At 29.6% G+C, this 14,021-nt stretch overlaps 2 protein-coding genes across 3 annotated transcripts; both read left to right on the plus strand.

The window, feature by feature from the left end:
• The first annotated feature begins 215 nt into the window (after nucleotides 1-215).
• Alg9 (alpha-1,2-mannosyltransferase Alg9) lies at nucleotides 216-4,704 on the plus strand. Of its 2 annotated transcripts, none has more exons than XR_013079667.1 (12): nucleotides 216-309; nucleotides 623-761; nucleotides 1,047-1,252; nucleotides 1,320-1,433; nucleotides 1,525-1,635; nucleotides 1,711-1,993; nucleotides 2,060-2,176; nucleotides 2,252-2,465; nucleotides 2,568-2,709; nucleotides 2,794-2,923; nucleotides 2,999-3,124; nucleotides 3,312-3,333. XR_013079667.1 is itself a non-coding variant. In XM_076764728.1 (12 exons), exons 1-12 carry the CDS (start codon nucleotides 230-232, stop codon nucleotides 3,451-3,453), a joined length of 1,809 nt encoding a protein of 602 aa, XP_076620843.1. In that variant the 5' UTR covers nucleotides 216-229; the 3' UTR covers nucleotides 3,454-4,704. The 2 variants fall into 2 exon arrangements, 1 of the variants encoding a protein (XP_076620843.1); XM_076764728.1 differs by having other exon boundaries at nucleotides 2,994-3,124; nucleotides 3,312-4,704.
• Nucleotides 4,705-5,412: 708 nt separating this feature from the next.
• LOC143341846 (4'-phosphopantetheine phosphatase) lies at nucleotides 5,413-12,737 on the plus strand. Its single transcript, XM_076765142.1, has 13 exons — nucleotides 5,413-5,911; nucleotides 7,034-7,313; nucleotides 8,146-8,329; nucleotides 8,408-8,500; nucleotides 8,728-8,887; nucleotides 8,947-9,137; nucleotides 9,249-9,523; nucleotides 9,853-10,005; nucleotides 10,076-10,163; nucleotides 10,254-10,458; nucleotides 10,550-10,707; nucleotides 10,798-10,967; nucleotides 11,050-12,737. The coding sequence occupies exons 1-13, from the start codon at nucleotides 5,797-5,799 to the stop codon at nucleotides 11,357-11,359; spliced, it is 2,382 nt and encodes a 793-aa protein (XP_076621257.1). The 5' UTR covers nucleotides 5,413-5,796; the 3' UTR covers nucleotides 11,360-12,737.
• The last annotated feature ends 1,284 nt before the right edge of the window (nucleotides 12,738-14,021 follow it).

The raw sequence follows: 14,021 nt of genomic DNA on the forward strand, positions 1-14,021 counted from the left end.
TTCAATTATGTATCTATGAACTTTGTCATGTACTTATTTTTATTAATAATAAAATAAATAGACAATATTCTACGTATAGCATTTGTGGTAAATTTTATTGAATTCTACATTGATAAATGCGTCGATGCAATGTTATCATACCAAATAGTAGCAAATACGTAAATATACTGTATATTGACTATAGTTTTCAGCTTGAAAAGCTCTTAGAACTTAGGACTCTTGGAAGACCATGGCGCCGAATCAACGTCAACGTCAACTTTTTATTTCAAAGAAAGAATTGAAAAAGCTCAATGGCAGAAGATTCTCAAAGTAGAGATAATAATATTTATAGTTTTTTCATTAATAAGAAACAACTAGGATATTTTTCTATTGTATCGTATCTAACAAACTTAAACATATTGTTTGCCGGTTAACCTTTTCTGTCAATTTTTCGTGGCATTTATTTATTAACGAATTTTAGATATTTCAAACATTTTACATTGTAACACTTGTGTTCTTGATAAGTTCGCACATTATATATTTTTGTGACAGATTCTTTTATTTAGGATAATTGAAAATAATAGTATAAATTTAGGATAAATACGTAAAAAATCATAGAGGAGATTAAAGATATATATTTCAGACCAGAAGAATCGTCGGACGTCGGACTTATTTATCCTAGTGTGGATACAGCATTTAAATTACTTTTATCAGCTAGATTTTGCTCAGCTACATGGAGTCATATAACAGATTGCGATGAAACATACAATTATTGGGAACCAGTAAGGATCACCTCTTATTCTAATGTCTTATTATATTATTATTCTTTATTTATTTAATGTTGTCAAAGAAGAATTATGTTTTTATCTTGTAATTTTTATAATTGAATAATGTAGTGATGAAAGCAAAATATTCTGAGTTTAACCAGTTGTATTATATTATTTCTTTTGAATAAATGAGTTATTTATTTTATAAGAGTATTTCATTTTGTCTGTCACGTTTTTTTTTTATTTTATGCTATAAAAATTTAATATTTTTAAAAAATTAAATTTTATTAATTTTTATAGAGTCATTACTTATTATATGGAACCGGCCAACAAACATGGGAATATAGTCCACAGTTTGCATTAAGGTCTTACATGTATTTATTAATTCATATGGTACCAGCAAAACTCTACCATTATTTGCTAGAACCAAATCCTGTTCTAGTCTTCTATTTTGTAAGATGCCTTCTATCACTAGGATGTGCATTATCTGAAGCATACTTTTATAAGTATGTATCAATGCTATGACTAGTAGAAGCAACTGGTGGAAATGTTGTATGAGTTTTATTGTTTCAGAAATGTGTGTAGAGAATTTGGAATTCACATAGGCAGATTGACATTAGTGTTCCTTATTTTCAGTTCTGGCATGTACATTGCCAGTGCTGCATTTTTACCATCTTCCTTCTCAATGTGTGTATATAAAAGCAATGGTGTTTGAAAAAATAATGAAGTAATAATTATTTAAATTTATCCTATTTATACATATATATTTATTATATAGGTATTTAAGTACTACTGCTACAGCTGCATGGTATGGAAGACAGTATGAATTAGCTATTTTTGCCACTGCCATATCTGCCCTATTAGGATGGCCATTTGTTGCATTACTTGGGTATTATTAATATATACATAAGTTTTTATATATTACAGAATCAGAAATATGTACTTTTTCTCATATTCTTTATAGATTACCAATTGCAATGGAAATGTTAATACACAAGCATGAGTGGAGTAAATTTATGAAATGGGTAATCATATCTGGTGTTGTTGTTTTGGTGCCAATGGTATGGATTGATTCAATGTACTATGGTAAATTAGTAATAGCACCATTAAACATTGTAATGTACAATGTTTTCACTAATCATGGTCCAAATCTTTATGGAACTGAACCTCTTAGTTATTATATTTACAACGGATTTTTAAACTTCAATTTCATTTTTATTGGCGCACTTTGGGCTCCATTTGGATTGGTAATATTTACGAAATTTATTATATTTAAAGCTTTGCAACTTTTAATATTTCAATAAGTCATACAGTTTTTAGTGTGGTTAATTGTACCATCGCGACCAAGAGATCGACTTTGTTTATCTTACTGGTACTCTTTGGCACCATTGTACCTTTGGTTTCTGGTCTTCTTTTTACAACCTCATAAGGTGAATTGAATAGAACTCCTTGTGCGTTAATATTAATGTGAAATATGAATATACATAACAAAAATTTGTCTACAGGAAGAACGATTTTTATTTCCTGTATATCCAATGATTTGTTTGGCTGGAGCAATAGCTGTGGATGTCATTCAAAAATTGTACTTTTTCATTAGAACGAAACTTAGTCCCTTGCATATTGCTTACCATTATTTACAATATACTATACATATTACGCTCATGACGATCTTAATATGTGGTCTTCTTGGTATATCGAGATCATTGGCAATATATAAAGGTACATAGAACTTAATATAATATAATTATATCTTCCTTTTAAGGTATTTATAAACTTCAAACATTAATGACTTAAAAAATAAATTTTGTGTCGTCATACTAGGTTACTATGCTCCAATGGAAATAATGATCGAAACTAATAAACTTGAGTCAGAAGGAGAAATATTCAAGGATACAAATATCAATTTTTGTATTGGTAAAGAATGGCATCGATTTCCAAGTAGTTTTTTCTTTCCATCGAATAAGTGAGTTATAGAATAAATATGTTTTAAAATTGCTACGATTAATATAAATTTTCTTCAAATATAATAGAACAATATTATTTTTAGTTGGAGACTTCAGTATTTAAGGTCAGAGTTTAAGGGACAATTACCACAAGCTTTCTTAGATCATGAAAATGCAACTAGTCTAATACAATCACATTTTAATGATGTAAACAGAGAAGAACCAACACGTTATGTAAGTTATTATTTTTAATAGATTTGAGAAACATTTAATATAATCACTAATAATTGTTTCTTATATTCAGTTCAGTTTAGATAAATGCCATTTTGTATTAGACTTGGACATTGGCACTGAGACAGCTTTAGAACCAAATTATTCTCGATTAATGGATAATTTTACAATAATAAAATCATCTAAATTTTTAGATTCCACAAGGTGAGTGCATTAACTCCTCAACAACAGGCTCTGTATCTCGTACGAACCCTGTGATTTTCACATATCGCCGGCGTCAGTAAGAGATACAGACCACCGTAATTTTTTATTTACTTTGTCTTTAATATAGTTATTAATATATATTATTATTTAAGAACAATATTTTAAGCACTTATCGCTTACCTTTCAGATCACATCGATATTTTAGAGCATTTTATCTACCTTTCGCGTCACACCGATTTTGTACATATGGCTCATATAATTTATTACAAAATACTAAATTTAAGTTGATTTCCCCTGTGTCAAAAGAAAAGAATACAAAATCTTCTTGAATGGAGATACTGGGATATGTCTATAATTTTAATAAACAGGGTTTTTATCAGGGAAATTATACCAAAAACTGAAGTAATTCGAGACAATTAAAATACGTTCAAAATTAAATATAGTACATAAGTACACTTACTACCTACATAGTGAAAAGTTTTTGTATCAAATTTTTAGTAGACCAGAATTTGTTTCAACAAACATTAATTAATGCATGAAACATATATATATGTATGTTTATATAATAATTGATACGCATATAAAGTGTATTTCAAATGGAATAGAAATGATTTTATGTTGCTTATATGACAATTAATTTGCATTATTGGAACACTAGTAGATATGAAAAGTGAATATGCTCATAAATTATAATACATTTATGAAAAATTCCATTACCTTAGAGTTTCAACACAGAAATGTTGAATTCATCTAAATATTATATACGTACATGCTAAACGTTATATATTGGAAAGTATTTTAATTAATCTCTTGTATTGGTGTAGCCATAGCATAATTGTGTAAACATAAATTCCAGTAAGTGACCAAATATCGTTATATGTATGGTAAGTCTTTCACTCATGCAATTAATTCGATCCAAACCTTACCGCGTAAATCAAATTGTATAAATATGCTGTACTTTTGATATAAAATCTTAATTTTAAAAGATAATTGAAGTTAGAAATAACCGTATATGTTTTCAAGTACAGAAAAATTTAAGAAATAAAAACATCATCTAATATGTAAGCATATACATACCTATACAATATGTATTAGAACATCTATAAAATATGTATTAGGACATAAATGGTCATACAACCGCATAATCTATGTATTCATGTAACTCAAGAATTTACTGTTTTTATCTCTTAGAATAGTCATTTATAGGGTATACATGATACTAGTTCACATAATGATAAAAACAGAGTAACTAAAACATTACCTTTTGCCTGGGTGAATAGTATTTCTTAACAATTTTTTTATTAAATTCACACATGCTTTTGCATATAATTAAGTACTTATTTTATAATCTACAAATTTTTGTACATATATTAGTGAAAGATTAAGTAATATATTTTTGAAAATGTAAATATAATAATTTCATTGTAAATACACTATAAATTATTGTATGATCTTTTAGAAATATCCAGCTACAAGTTACTATAATTAACGTTAATTACATCGAAATCTTGTACTTTTCAGAAATGTAGTGTATGTTTATTTAAGGTAGTGTGAACAATTGTTACCAAGGAGTATATATTCCATTAAACCTTTTTAATTCTAAAAAAACATACTTTGATTCACCTTATGCAAATTTTGAGTGCATCCAATTACTATAATATGTACATAATAATAATTAAATGTAATTCATGACATTTTATTTAAGTACTTACTAATGTGAACGTGATTTGTAAAATTAATTTAAACAAATTTCATTTCTTTCTTGATATATTTATGTTTTGATCACGATTAATTGTATATTGTTCGTTTTTTCTCTTGCTTTATCATTATCTAATTACTAACTTTCGACATAAATATTCTGTAATCTTTAAATAAAATGTTTCGTTTCTGAATAAGAATGCAGAACGTATAACGAAATTTCACATTCCTCGTAATATCGCTATTAGAAATACGAACATTTTTTCATTCGTGACAATTTTTATTTTATTTAGTTTTTCAATTATATATGATTTTTGTAGTGACCCGAAATTTTAAAACCTTTTTAAAAAATGTACAAACTCCATTTAGAACAAATTTATGTAAACCATTTTTAAATGTTTCTGAAGTTTAATCGAAGAAAGATTGTTTATTTAAAGAATTCTAGTATGTCCCCAAACTTTTCAGATAATTGCATTGAGTACTTCATATCATGCTTCATATCAAAATATATACATATATCAATATTAATAAAATTTTATTTTAGTCAGGATTTTAAGATATAATTCCAATTTACGTCGATTTTGCAATCTTATCAAATTTTAGCCAATTATCAAAATGATTTATCTTTACCTGCATTCAAGCATGATTAGACGTTCTCGGCAGCTTTTTCTTCATTAGAATTAAATTTTTAGCGCCGTGTGTACGTACTAAACGGCGCCTCCGTCTGTTTGATGTTAAATAACCATTTTAAAATCAACAACGCCCTAAGATTTGGGTAAACAAGCCTTTAAATTGTATTCATCCATGCATGTCTTAGAGACAAGAAAATTTCTGTTGGAGTATTTAAACGGCGTTGACGACAGAATGTTTGATTAATGATAAAATTGGCATTTATCGTAATGTAGTACTTTACACCGTCTGACGCGAAGTACCAAATACGATTCGTGGCAGTGTCGCGGAAAAGTCGATGTAAAATGGAAACGGTGGATTTCGATGACGAACAGACTCATACTCATTCCATAAAATTACCGGCGGCAGTCGAGGTGTTTGCAAATTTAAAAAATGCTCAAAATTTCGCAATCGACGTCGGTATGTATCTCATCTAACATTACATATCACGATATCCTAGGAGCTTATTTTTAATCTTACTAAACAAGAAAAATATTTAACCTGTAGTCGTCAAACTCTACAATGGTATTTGAGTAAACTCTGTACAGAATAAACTTTGATATAACCGATCTCGATCTGATAGATTTTAGATTTAACGACCAGAATTTTATCGTCCAATGTTGATACATTCCTAAATTACGTGCAACATAGTTTTTTTCCTTGTTTTAAAATTGAATTTTTTCAAGACCATGTCACCTCAGTTTATATGGGAGAGCTGGTGGGAATCCTCAATCAAATTTATTTTTAGTGACAAGAATTTTTGATAAAAGATTATTTTACTGTTGGTCAGGATTTTGTGTCACATAAATTAATATAGTAATTTCATTTCATGTTTAGTTCACAGCTAAGATGGTCTTGACTATTCACAATTTGCTTCTATATATTTTATTTTATTTCTACATCATGTTAAATTAATGTAATTTAAAATAAACAAGTAACATTATTTAAAATAACCTCTGGTGTCAATTTTAATTGAATCCTATAAACTAATGACTAACAGCATTAATATTATGAAAATAATTTTTAGGTGAAAAAAAACAGATTGTTTATAGCTATTTGTGATAATTCCTCTTTTGTAAATGATATCAATACCTTGCCAGTGTATATTAAAATAAATATGAGGATGATCAACTAAATAATTTATCTTCTGAATGAAAAAAAAACATATCATTTTTTGTTGTTGTTAATAAACAATGATAAAATTTGTGAGTGATTTATTTTTATATATTTCTTATTATCTTATATGTATTATACTCACATACAGTTCAATTTGTAAATTTTAATGTAAAAATGGATTGTATTATGCTTAAAACTACATAATCTGTTATTTAACTAACTTTTAGTTTTGTATAGATACTATTTATAGATATAACTTTTCTCATAAAGTTAATTTAATCAAGGTTTTACTGTATATACTACTAAATATTTCATTAAATATAAATAACATATTTAGAGCATAGTTACACACATGATTAATGATCATAATAAAGTATCATTATACTTTGTTTGTAAGGATGACTATTTTTCATTTAATAATTGCAGGCTTATCATTGACCAAAATAGCTTATTATTCAACAGTTAGTTATCGTAAAGCACTGTATGAAGATGCAGGCTTAGGGAATAGTGGTGAACGAGCATACAAAGTTCATGAAGGAAATAGACTTCACTTTGTTAAATTTGAAACAAGATACATTGAAAACTGTTTGGATTTTGTGGAAAAAAATTTAGTGAATGTTGAAAGGTTTCATGGTAAAAGTATTAAAGTAACTGGTGGTGGAGCATACAAATATACTCCTTTACTACAGGAGAAGTTGGGCTTGATGTAAGTATTTTATAGTATAGGAGTGGTGTAGATATTGTTATACATAGTTTTATCAGAAGTTTTGACAGTACATTGAATGCTTATACTAAAAGTACAATGTAATATAGGGTAATAAAGACATATGTTTTGAAAGTAGAAAAAAAGCTTTCTAACTGTATTTAATTTATATAATATGGCCACCTCCATTTCTCTAACAAAGTTGCAAATGAGGTGACAGTCATTGATTGCTGCATGGATTGCATCAACTATGTTTGAAATTTGTGATGTTGTTTGGGTGATGCATTTTTTGGAGGACTTCAACTCTGGCCTGTTTTTTTTGCATGCCTTATGCTCAAGAATATCCTTATAGAGCTTATGCATATTGAATGCTGGATCATTGGTTTCCAAACAATACTGAGTTGTTTTTGCTTTATAAGTGGGTGTGATATTTTAACTGGTAAATTTTTGCTGACATTTTAATTTCAGCTTTGTCTATTAGATCATTATACACAAGGGCAATGAACTTGTTGAACTTTATGAATCTTTTCAAGAATTTCGTATGAATTATAAGCATAAATTTTATTGTTTTATTTTTTAAATTTCTCTTCTATCATGAAAATGTTTTTGTTGGTAAATAAAAGCCTTTTGTAATTATCTCTTCTATAAATCTGGAACAATTATTTCGAACGCTCGATCTTTTTTTATCACCGTTCATCTACGATCTACGTTTAAATTTACTAATTGTATATTAATTTGAATTTTACTGACAGAATTTATGGCACGACTATGTATACTTGTTACGTCGAGTTTATATTTTAACACAGAGATAAAAATAATTAAAATATTATTTTAGCGTTGATAAAGAAGACGAAATAGCGTGTTTAATAAAAGGTTGCAATTTTTTACTCAAAAACATACCATGTGAAGCGTTCGAATTTAAGAGACATGGAAATCCTGAATATGTATTTCAAAAGGCTTGTACTAATATATTTCCATATATGTTAGTGAATATTGGTAGTGGTGTCAGTATTCTGAAAGTAAGTTGCAAATACTTTGATTAAGAACTTGGGATAAGTAGTCTCATTTACTTTGAAGGTCTATATAATATTTATTAGGTAGAGTCTGACAAAATATTTGAAAGGGTTGGTGGTACAGCTACAGGAGGGGGAACATTCTGGGGATTAGGTTCCCTTCTTACAAAAAGAAAGGTATTAATGTTAATTCTTTAGTATCTTAAAAATATCATTAATGTCTCAACGTGATTATAATTACACATTTACTAATGTTACATTGTAATGTCTTTATGCGCGCGATATATGAATTATTTGTCATTTTGTTTTTTTATCTAAGAGATATTGCATTAAATTTATGTTTGTGTAATATCGCTGAAACAAATGTACGCATTTAATAAGTGACTTTAAAAATACCCTGCTAGGACTTTGATGAATTGCTGCAACTTGCAGAACGCGGAGATCATCGTAACGTTGATATGTTAGTGAAAGATATTTATGGTGGTGATTATTCTTCCCAAGGATTATCAGGGGAGCTTATTGCATCTTCTTTTGGCAAGGCCATGCCATATATTAATAATAAAGGTAAGAAAATAGCAATCTATTGAATGATTAAAAAGTAACATATTTTGATTGTGTTTTAGGACAGCCAACATTTTCTGAAGCAGACCTTGCAAGAAGTCTTTTGCTCACAATAAGTAATGACATTGGACAAATAGCTAGTCTATATGCAACTGTGCATAAAATGAGTAAAGTTTACTTTGGTGGTTATTTTCTTCGAAATCACCCTTTGTCAATGCACACTATTTCATATTCCATCAAATATTGGTCTCACGTTAGTTTTAGAATTCCTAGTAAAGAAAAAAAAAAAAAAAAAAAAAAAAAAAATTGCTACAAACATTTATTAAATATTTATTTTGTTAGTATACTTTTCTTTTACATTTAGGGTAAAGTAAAGCCTCTTTTCCTTCGTCACGAAGGCTACCTTGGTGCTATTGGTGCCTTTTTATATGGTGCTGAACAGTCAGATAAATATAGTTGGTTGGAAAACTATGCAGGCTCTTCAGGATTTAAAGATTCAATACCAACCGACCTTGGAATTAAAGTGGATCAGTTGGAAATTGATCAGGCAGAAAATGCTGTGACATTTTGTCCCCTTTTAAAAGATCCTGCAACTTACAATCCTGACACGACAGATCTTGCAGAGGACAAAGAAGCTAGGTAAATTATAACGTTTTTTTTGTAGAAATACTACAGTAGTGCCTACATAAGTGACCACAGTTATTCCCACCAATTTTTAGAAGCCAAGCGGCTTCGAACATCGAGCGTGTCGAGCGTAACTTGACGCCGGTCGTTATCGGTATATTGTATATGTGGTTTCGGGTGTCAACTATTGTATCTCGCTCGCACTTATCCTCTTTCCTTATCTCCGTTGAATTCAGAACTAACCATGCCCATATAAGTGACCGAAGCCGATCCCGAGCTTGGTCATTTATTTGAGCACTACTGTATATTGTTTCTTTTCTTATGGCATAAATTGATGTGTTTAGAGACTATTGGCTTCAGTGTTTCGAGGAATCAGTGGATAAATTTGTTGCAAGAGCTATCCATAGTCAACCACATAGTCTAACTGCTAAAGATAGAGCAACAAAACTTAAGGAGAAATATATTAATAGACTACATTATTTGCGTCTGCAACCATTGTAAGCTAAGCCCTACTCAAAATATAATATTACATTATGCAATGAAGTGTTAAGACCTATTGTATTATAGTGCGTATGGAACACTCACTGTGAGGGTATTACTGGATACCATTGAGCATTGCATGAAGGAATTTGATTTTCCCGATCCTTATTTGCACGTAAGTTGTAAAGTTGAAACTTCCACCAATATAATTATAAATGTTTTCATACATACCTAATGAAATTTTTTAAAAAATGACAATATATAGCAAAAAAAACTAGAGAACGAAGAAGCCTTAAAATACCTGAAAGATCGTATAATTGCTCTGGACAAACTAGAAGGAAGAGAGAAAATAAAAGCTCTTGTACTAGGAGTTGTGAGCGGTAATATGTTCGATTGGGGCGCAAAAGCTGTCTCTACGTTAATGGAAACAACAGACTTTGGTTTTGCTGAAGCTGAATCGAAAATACCGGGTACTGCATTATCTTATTATAATTCGCAACATTAACTGCGTAGACGAAATATATTTTCTAAGATTAATGTGTTATTTTTTTTTAAACTTAGGTAGACCGTGGTTGCAAGATGATTTAGATGATTGGATAAACAGATTAGAAACTGGACCACCACACAAATGTGCAGCCATCTTTGTTGACAACAGTGGAATCGATATAGTGTTAGGAATTTTACCTTTTGCACGGGATTTGTTGCTACGAGGGACAAAAGTTAGTTACCGCATTATTAAATATAACGTTTCTAAATTACGAATCTAGCTATAAAGACTAAATGAATTGATTTGATTAATAACTGTTTAGGTTATACTGTGCGCTAATTCAATGCCAGCTTTGAACGATGTGACATATCCAGAATTAGTCGTAACATTACGAGACGCAGCAAAAATATGCAGAGATATTAGACATGCTCTAAAAGAAAATCGATTAATTGCTATGGAAACAGCTCAAGCAGGTCCCTGCCTTGATTTAAGGTAATTATTATTAAATATGAATAGAATAGTTATTTTAAGCATTAGCTATGTTAATGAATGCAAATTGTTTGTAATTTAACAGCCGATTGAATCTAGATTTATGCCTTGCGATGGTAAAACACAATGTTGATCTCATTGTACTTGAGGGAATGGGCAGAACCCTTCATACCAATCTTTATGCAAAGTTAACTTGCGAGTGTTTGAAGTTGGCAGTTGTTAAGAATCGATGGTTGGCGCTTCGATTAGGTGGCGATATGTATGCTGTAATATGTAAATATGAACGACCACCACCAAAAACGAAAATTTATGATATAGAAATAACAGCAGAAGAATGCCCATCAGATTGTGTAGAGGCAGTGACGGACGTTTGTATATGCGACGACAAAGACTAAATAATGACTATCTAAGTAACTATCTAATTGTGTTTTGGATCAATGATATACGCAAAATTTGAATTCGGTTATAGGAACTGAAAAATTATAGGTTAAAGTATTTTTTAATTTACATTGAGCTATGTATATAAATAAAATAAGAGAAGTTAACAGAAAATTTCTTTCAAGTATGATTTAGAATTTCATATAAGAATATACTCAAAATACTTAAAATACTTTATACAAAATTTATTATTACTTGCTTTCAACAATGTAACTATTATAAAATTTAAGAACGATAAGAGAAGTAAGCTTGGTGGATTACGTTATGTATTTTATTCTCTAATGAACGAACGCAGCTTAATAAGACGTTTTTACGTTTTTAGCGCAGATCAGTATATTAGAGTTTTTAATATCGCGGAATCAACCAAGTTTCATAATGTAGCCTATACTTGTTACTCGAGTATACAAATTGGTAGTATCTACGTAAAACATTAATAAATAACGGCTAACACCTAGTCAAAGACAATAAATATTATTTTCTTTATAGTTTGAAGAACTTATTGTAAATGAAAGAAAAAGTGATTATGACCAATTACAATAGATACAGACATGTATCATATAATACTGTACAGTATATCTTCTGTGATAACGTAGCGATCAAGGAGAAAGTTACGCGTTTGTGTAAATTGAAATTTGAAAGAACCTAATAGAGTAATGTGTACAAAATTTAAGTGCCTTAAGAAAGGACGTTCTTGTTTCGAAACTTTTTGTATAGGAATCTCCTATTACTTCGTGTCAGATAGGACAGTGTAGACTGAAAATTTGTTTCTGTATATTAACTTCGAACTGTCTGTTTTTTTAATTTCATAACATTTTTTTGATAAATATAACCCCAAAGTGTTGTTCAATCTGACGCGAAGAATCGAGTGTGCCGTTAGGACATTATTTACAATTACATTATGTCTGTAAGGGAAGAATATTATCAATTTCCCAGAACATTTTGTAGAAAAGAAGGAAACGAGTAAAATTGAAAATGAATAAAGTGTAAAATAAAAATTGTACAGCATTAATAAAGCAAGAACAATGTCTGGACAATGTCTGGAACAGAGACAAGATAATAATTTGTTAATATTAAATCTGAATGGCACTTGTGCGTGATATACAAATTGTTCCATAATGTGTAAATAAAACATGAACCGTTTGAGACTTAATTGTAGGGTATTTAATGATTAAGCGACACGATTTTTTAAAAATTTGTAATCTACATAAAAATTTACTCTGACGAACCTTGATATAAATTTCGAAAGGAAATTCTTATTAAATTGTAATCTCGGTTGTGCTTGTTGACCAAATAAAAATGCAATACAAACTTTCACTGAATATATTAAGCTTTGCTGTAATCTTCTACGAGTGTACAATGAAATACAATTCTGTAAATAAAACGCAAATATATTTTTTAGTAATAAATTTTATACAACATAAGTTCGTTTCCTTTAGCGTTCGTAATACCTTTAATGGATCGTGAATTCGAAAAATTTCATTAGCGATGACGATCGTTTACACAGCCCACTCTTGAAATTACGAAAATCACTTTGAACCACAAAACTAAATAATTTCGATCGTAAAAGTACTATAGAAACATATTACTCATAAATTTAAAAGCATGTTTTTATTTAATAGAGTTAGAAATGTGTAAAACCTTTTTCATGTTTATATTAATAAAAAATCAAAATCGTAGTACATATTTTCCATGCTTCTTATTTACTTACCTACCTTTCCCATTAATTTCTTAATTTTCATAAATTCTGATGATTTATAGTCTCTTATAACTGTTATAAATATTCGAATCTACACACATTATTTCATGTAATTAATGAGTTATGACCAATTACTGTTAGCAATTCTTATTTCAGTATTGCGCTAAAAAGTGACAAAATATAGTATCACCATCTAATATCAAAGATTCGAACTATCCGGAGTATAGGTCCCCTCTCGCCCCCCAAGGATTGGTGACAAAGTATAGTATCGCCATCTAATATCAGAAATTCGAACTATCCGGAGTACAGGTCCCCTCTCGCCCCCCAAGGATTGGTGACAACGTATAGTATCGCCATCTAATATCAGGGATTCGAACTAAAAAATTCGTGCCAGGATCACAGAATGTTATAGGAGGTATTCGGAGTACAGGTTCCCCCACTCCTCCTACTCCTGATATACACTACCTTAATTATTCATTAATAACTCATTTCCTGAGATTCAAATATGAACTTTTAAAATTGAAGAATATAGTATAGACCCTTGGCTAGATTCAAGGATACTTTTCATAACCATTCCGCCCGTAATTAACAAGTTATTAACGACTATCGAAAGTCGGAATATTTACGACTGCATTAGCGTCTGCTTCAATCGATGAATTATCAACTTTTCAACAATAACACACGTATTTTTGCTATTGGAGAACCAAGTAGATATCCCTGGCAACATTCAAGGATCAATTTTGCAACGATTTTTGCTCTAATTAATCAGTTATTAGCGATAGTTTTCTATGATGCTAGGTTAAAGAGTTCGAAATAGTATGCCGACTTCCGATATTGGTTAATAACTGTTTAATAACGCATGAAATGGTAGTAATAGTTATCCTTGAATCTTGGCAAGGGTCTATACTATATTCTTAAGCTCT

Source organism: Colletes latitarsis, chromosome 5 (assembly GCF_051014445.1).
Source record: "Colletes latitarsis isolate SP2378_abdomen chromosome 5, iyColLati1, whole genome shotgun sequence".
Taxonomy (NCBI): domain Eukaryota; kingdom Metazoa; phylum Arthropoda; class Insecta; order Hymenoptera; family Colletidae; genus Colletes; species Colletes latitarsis.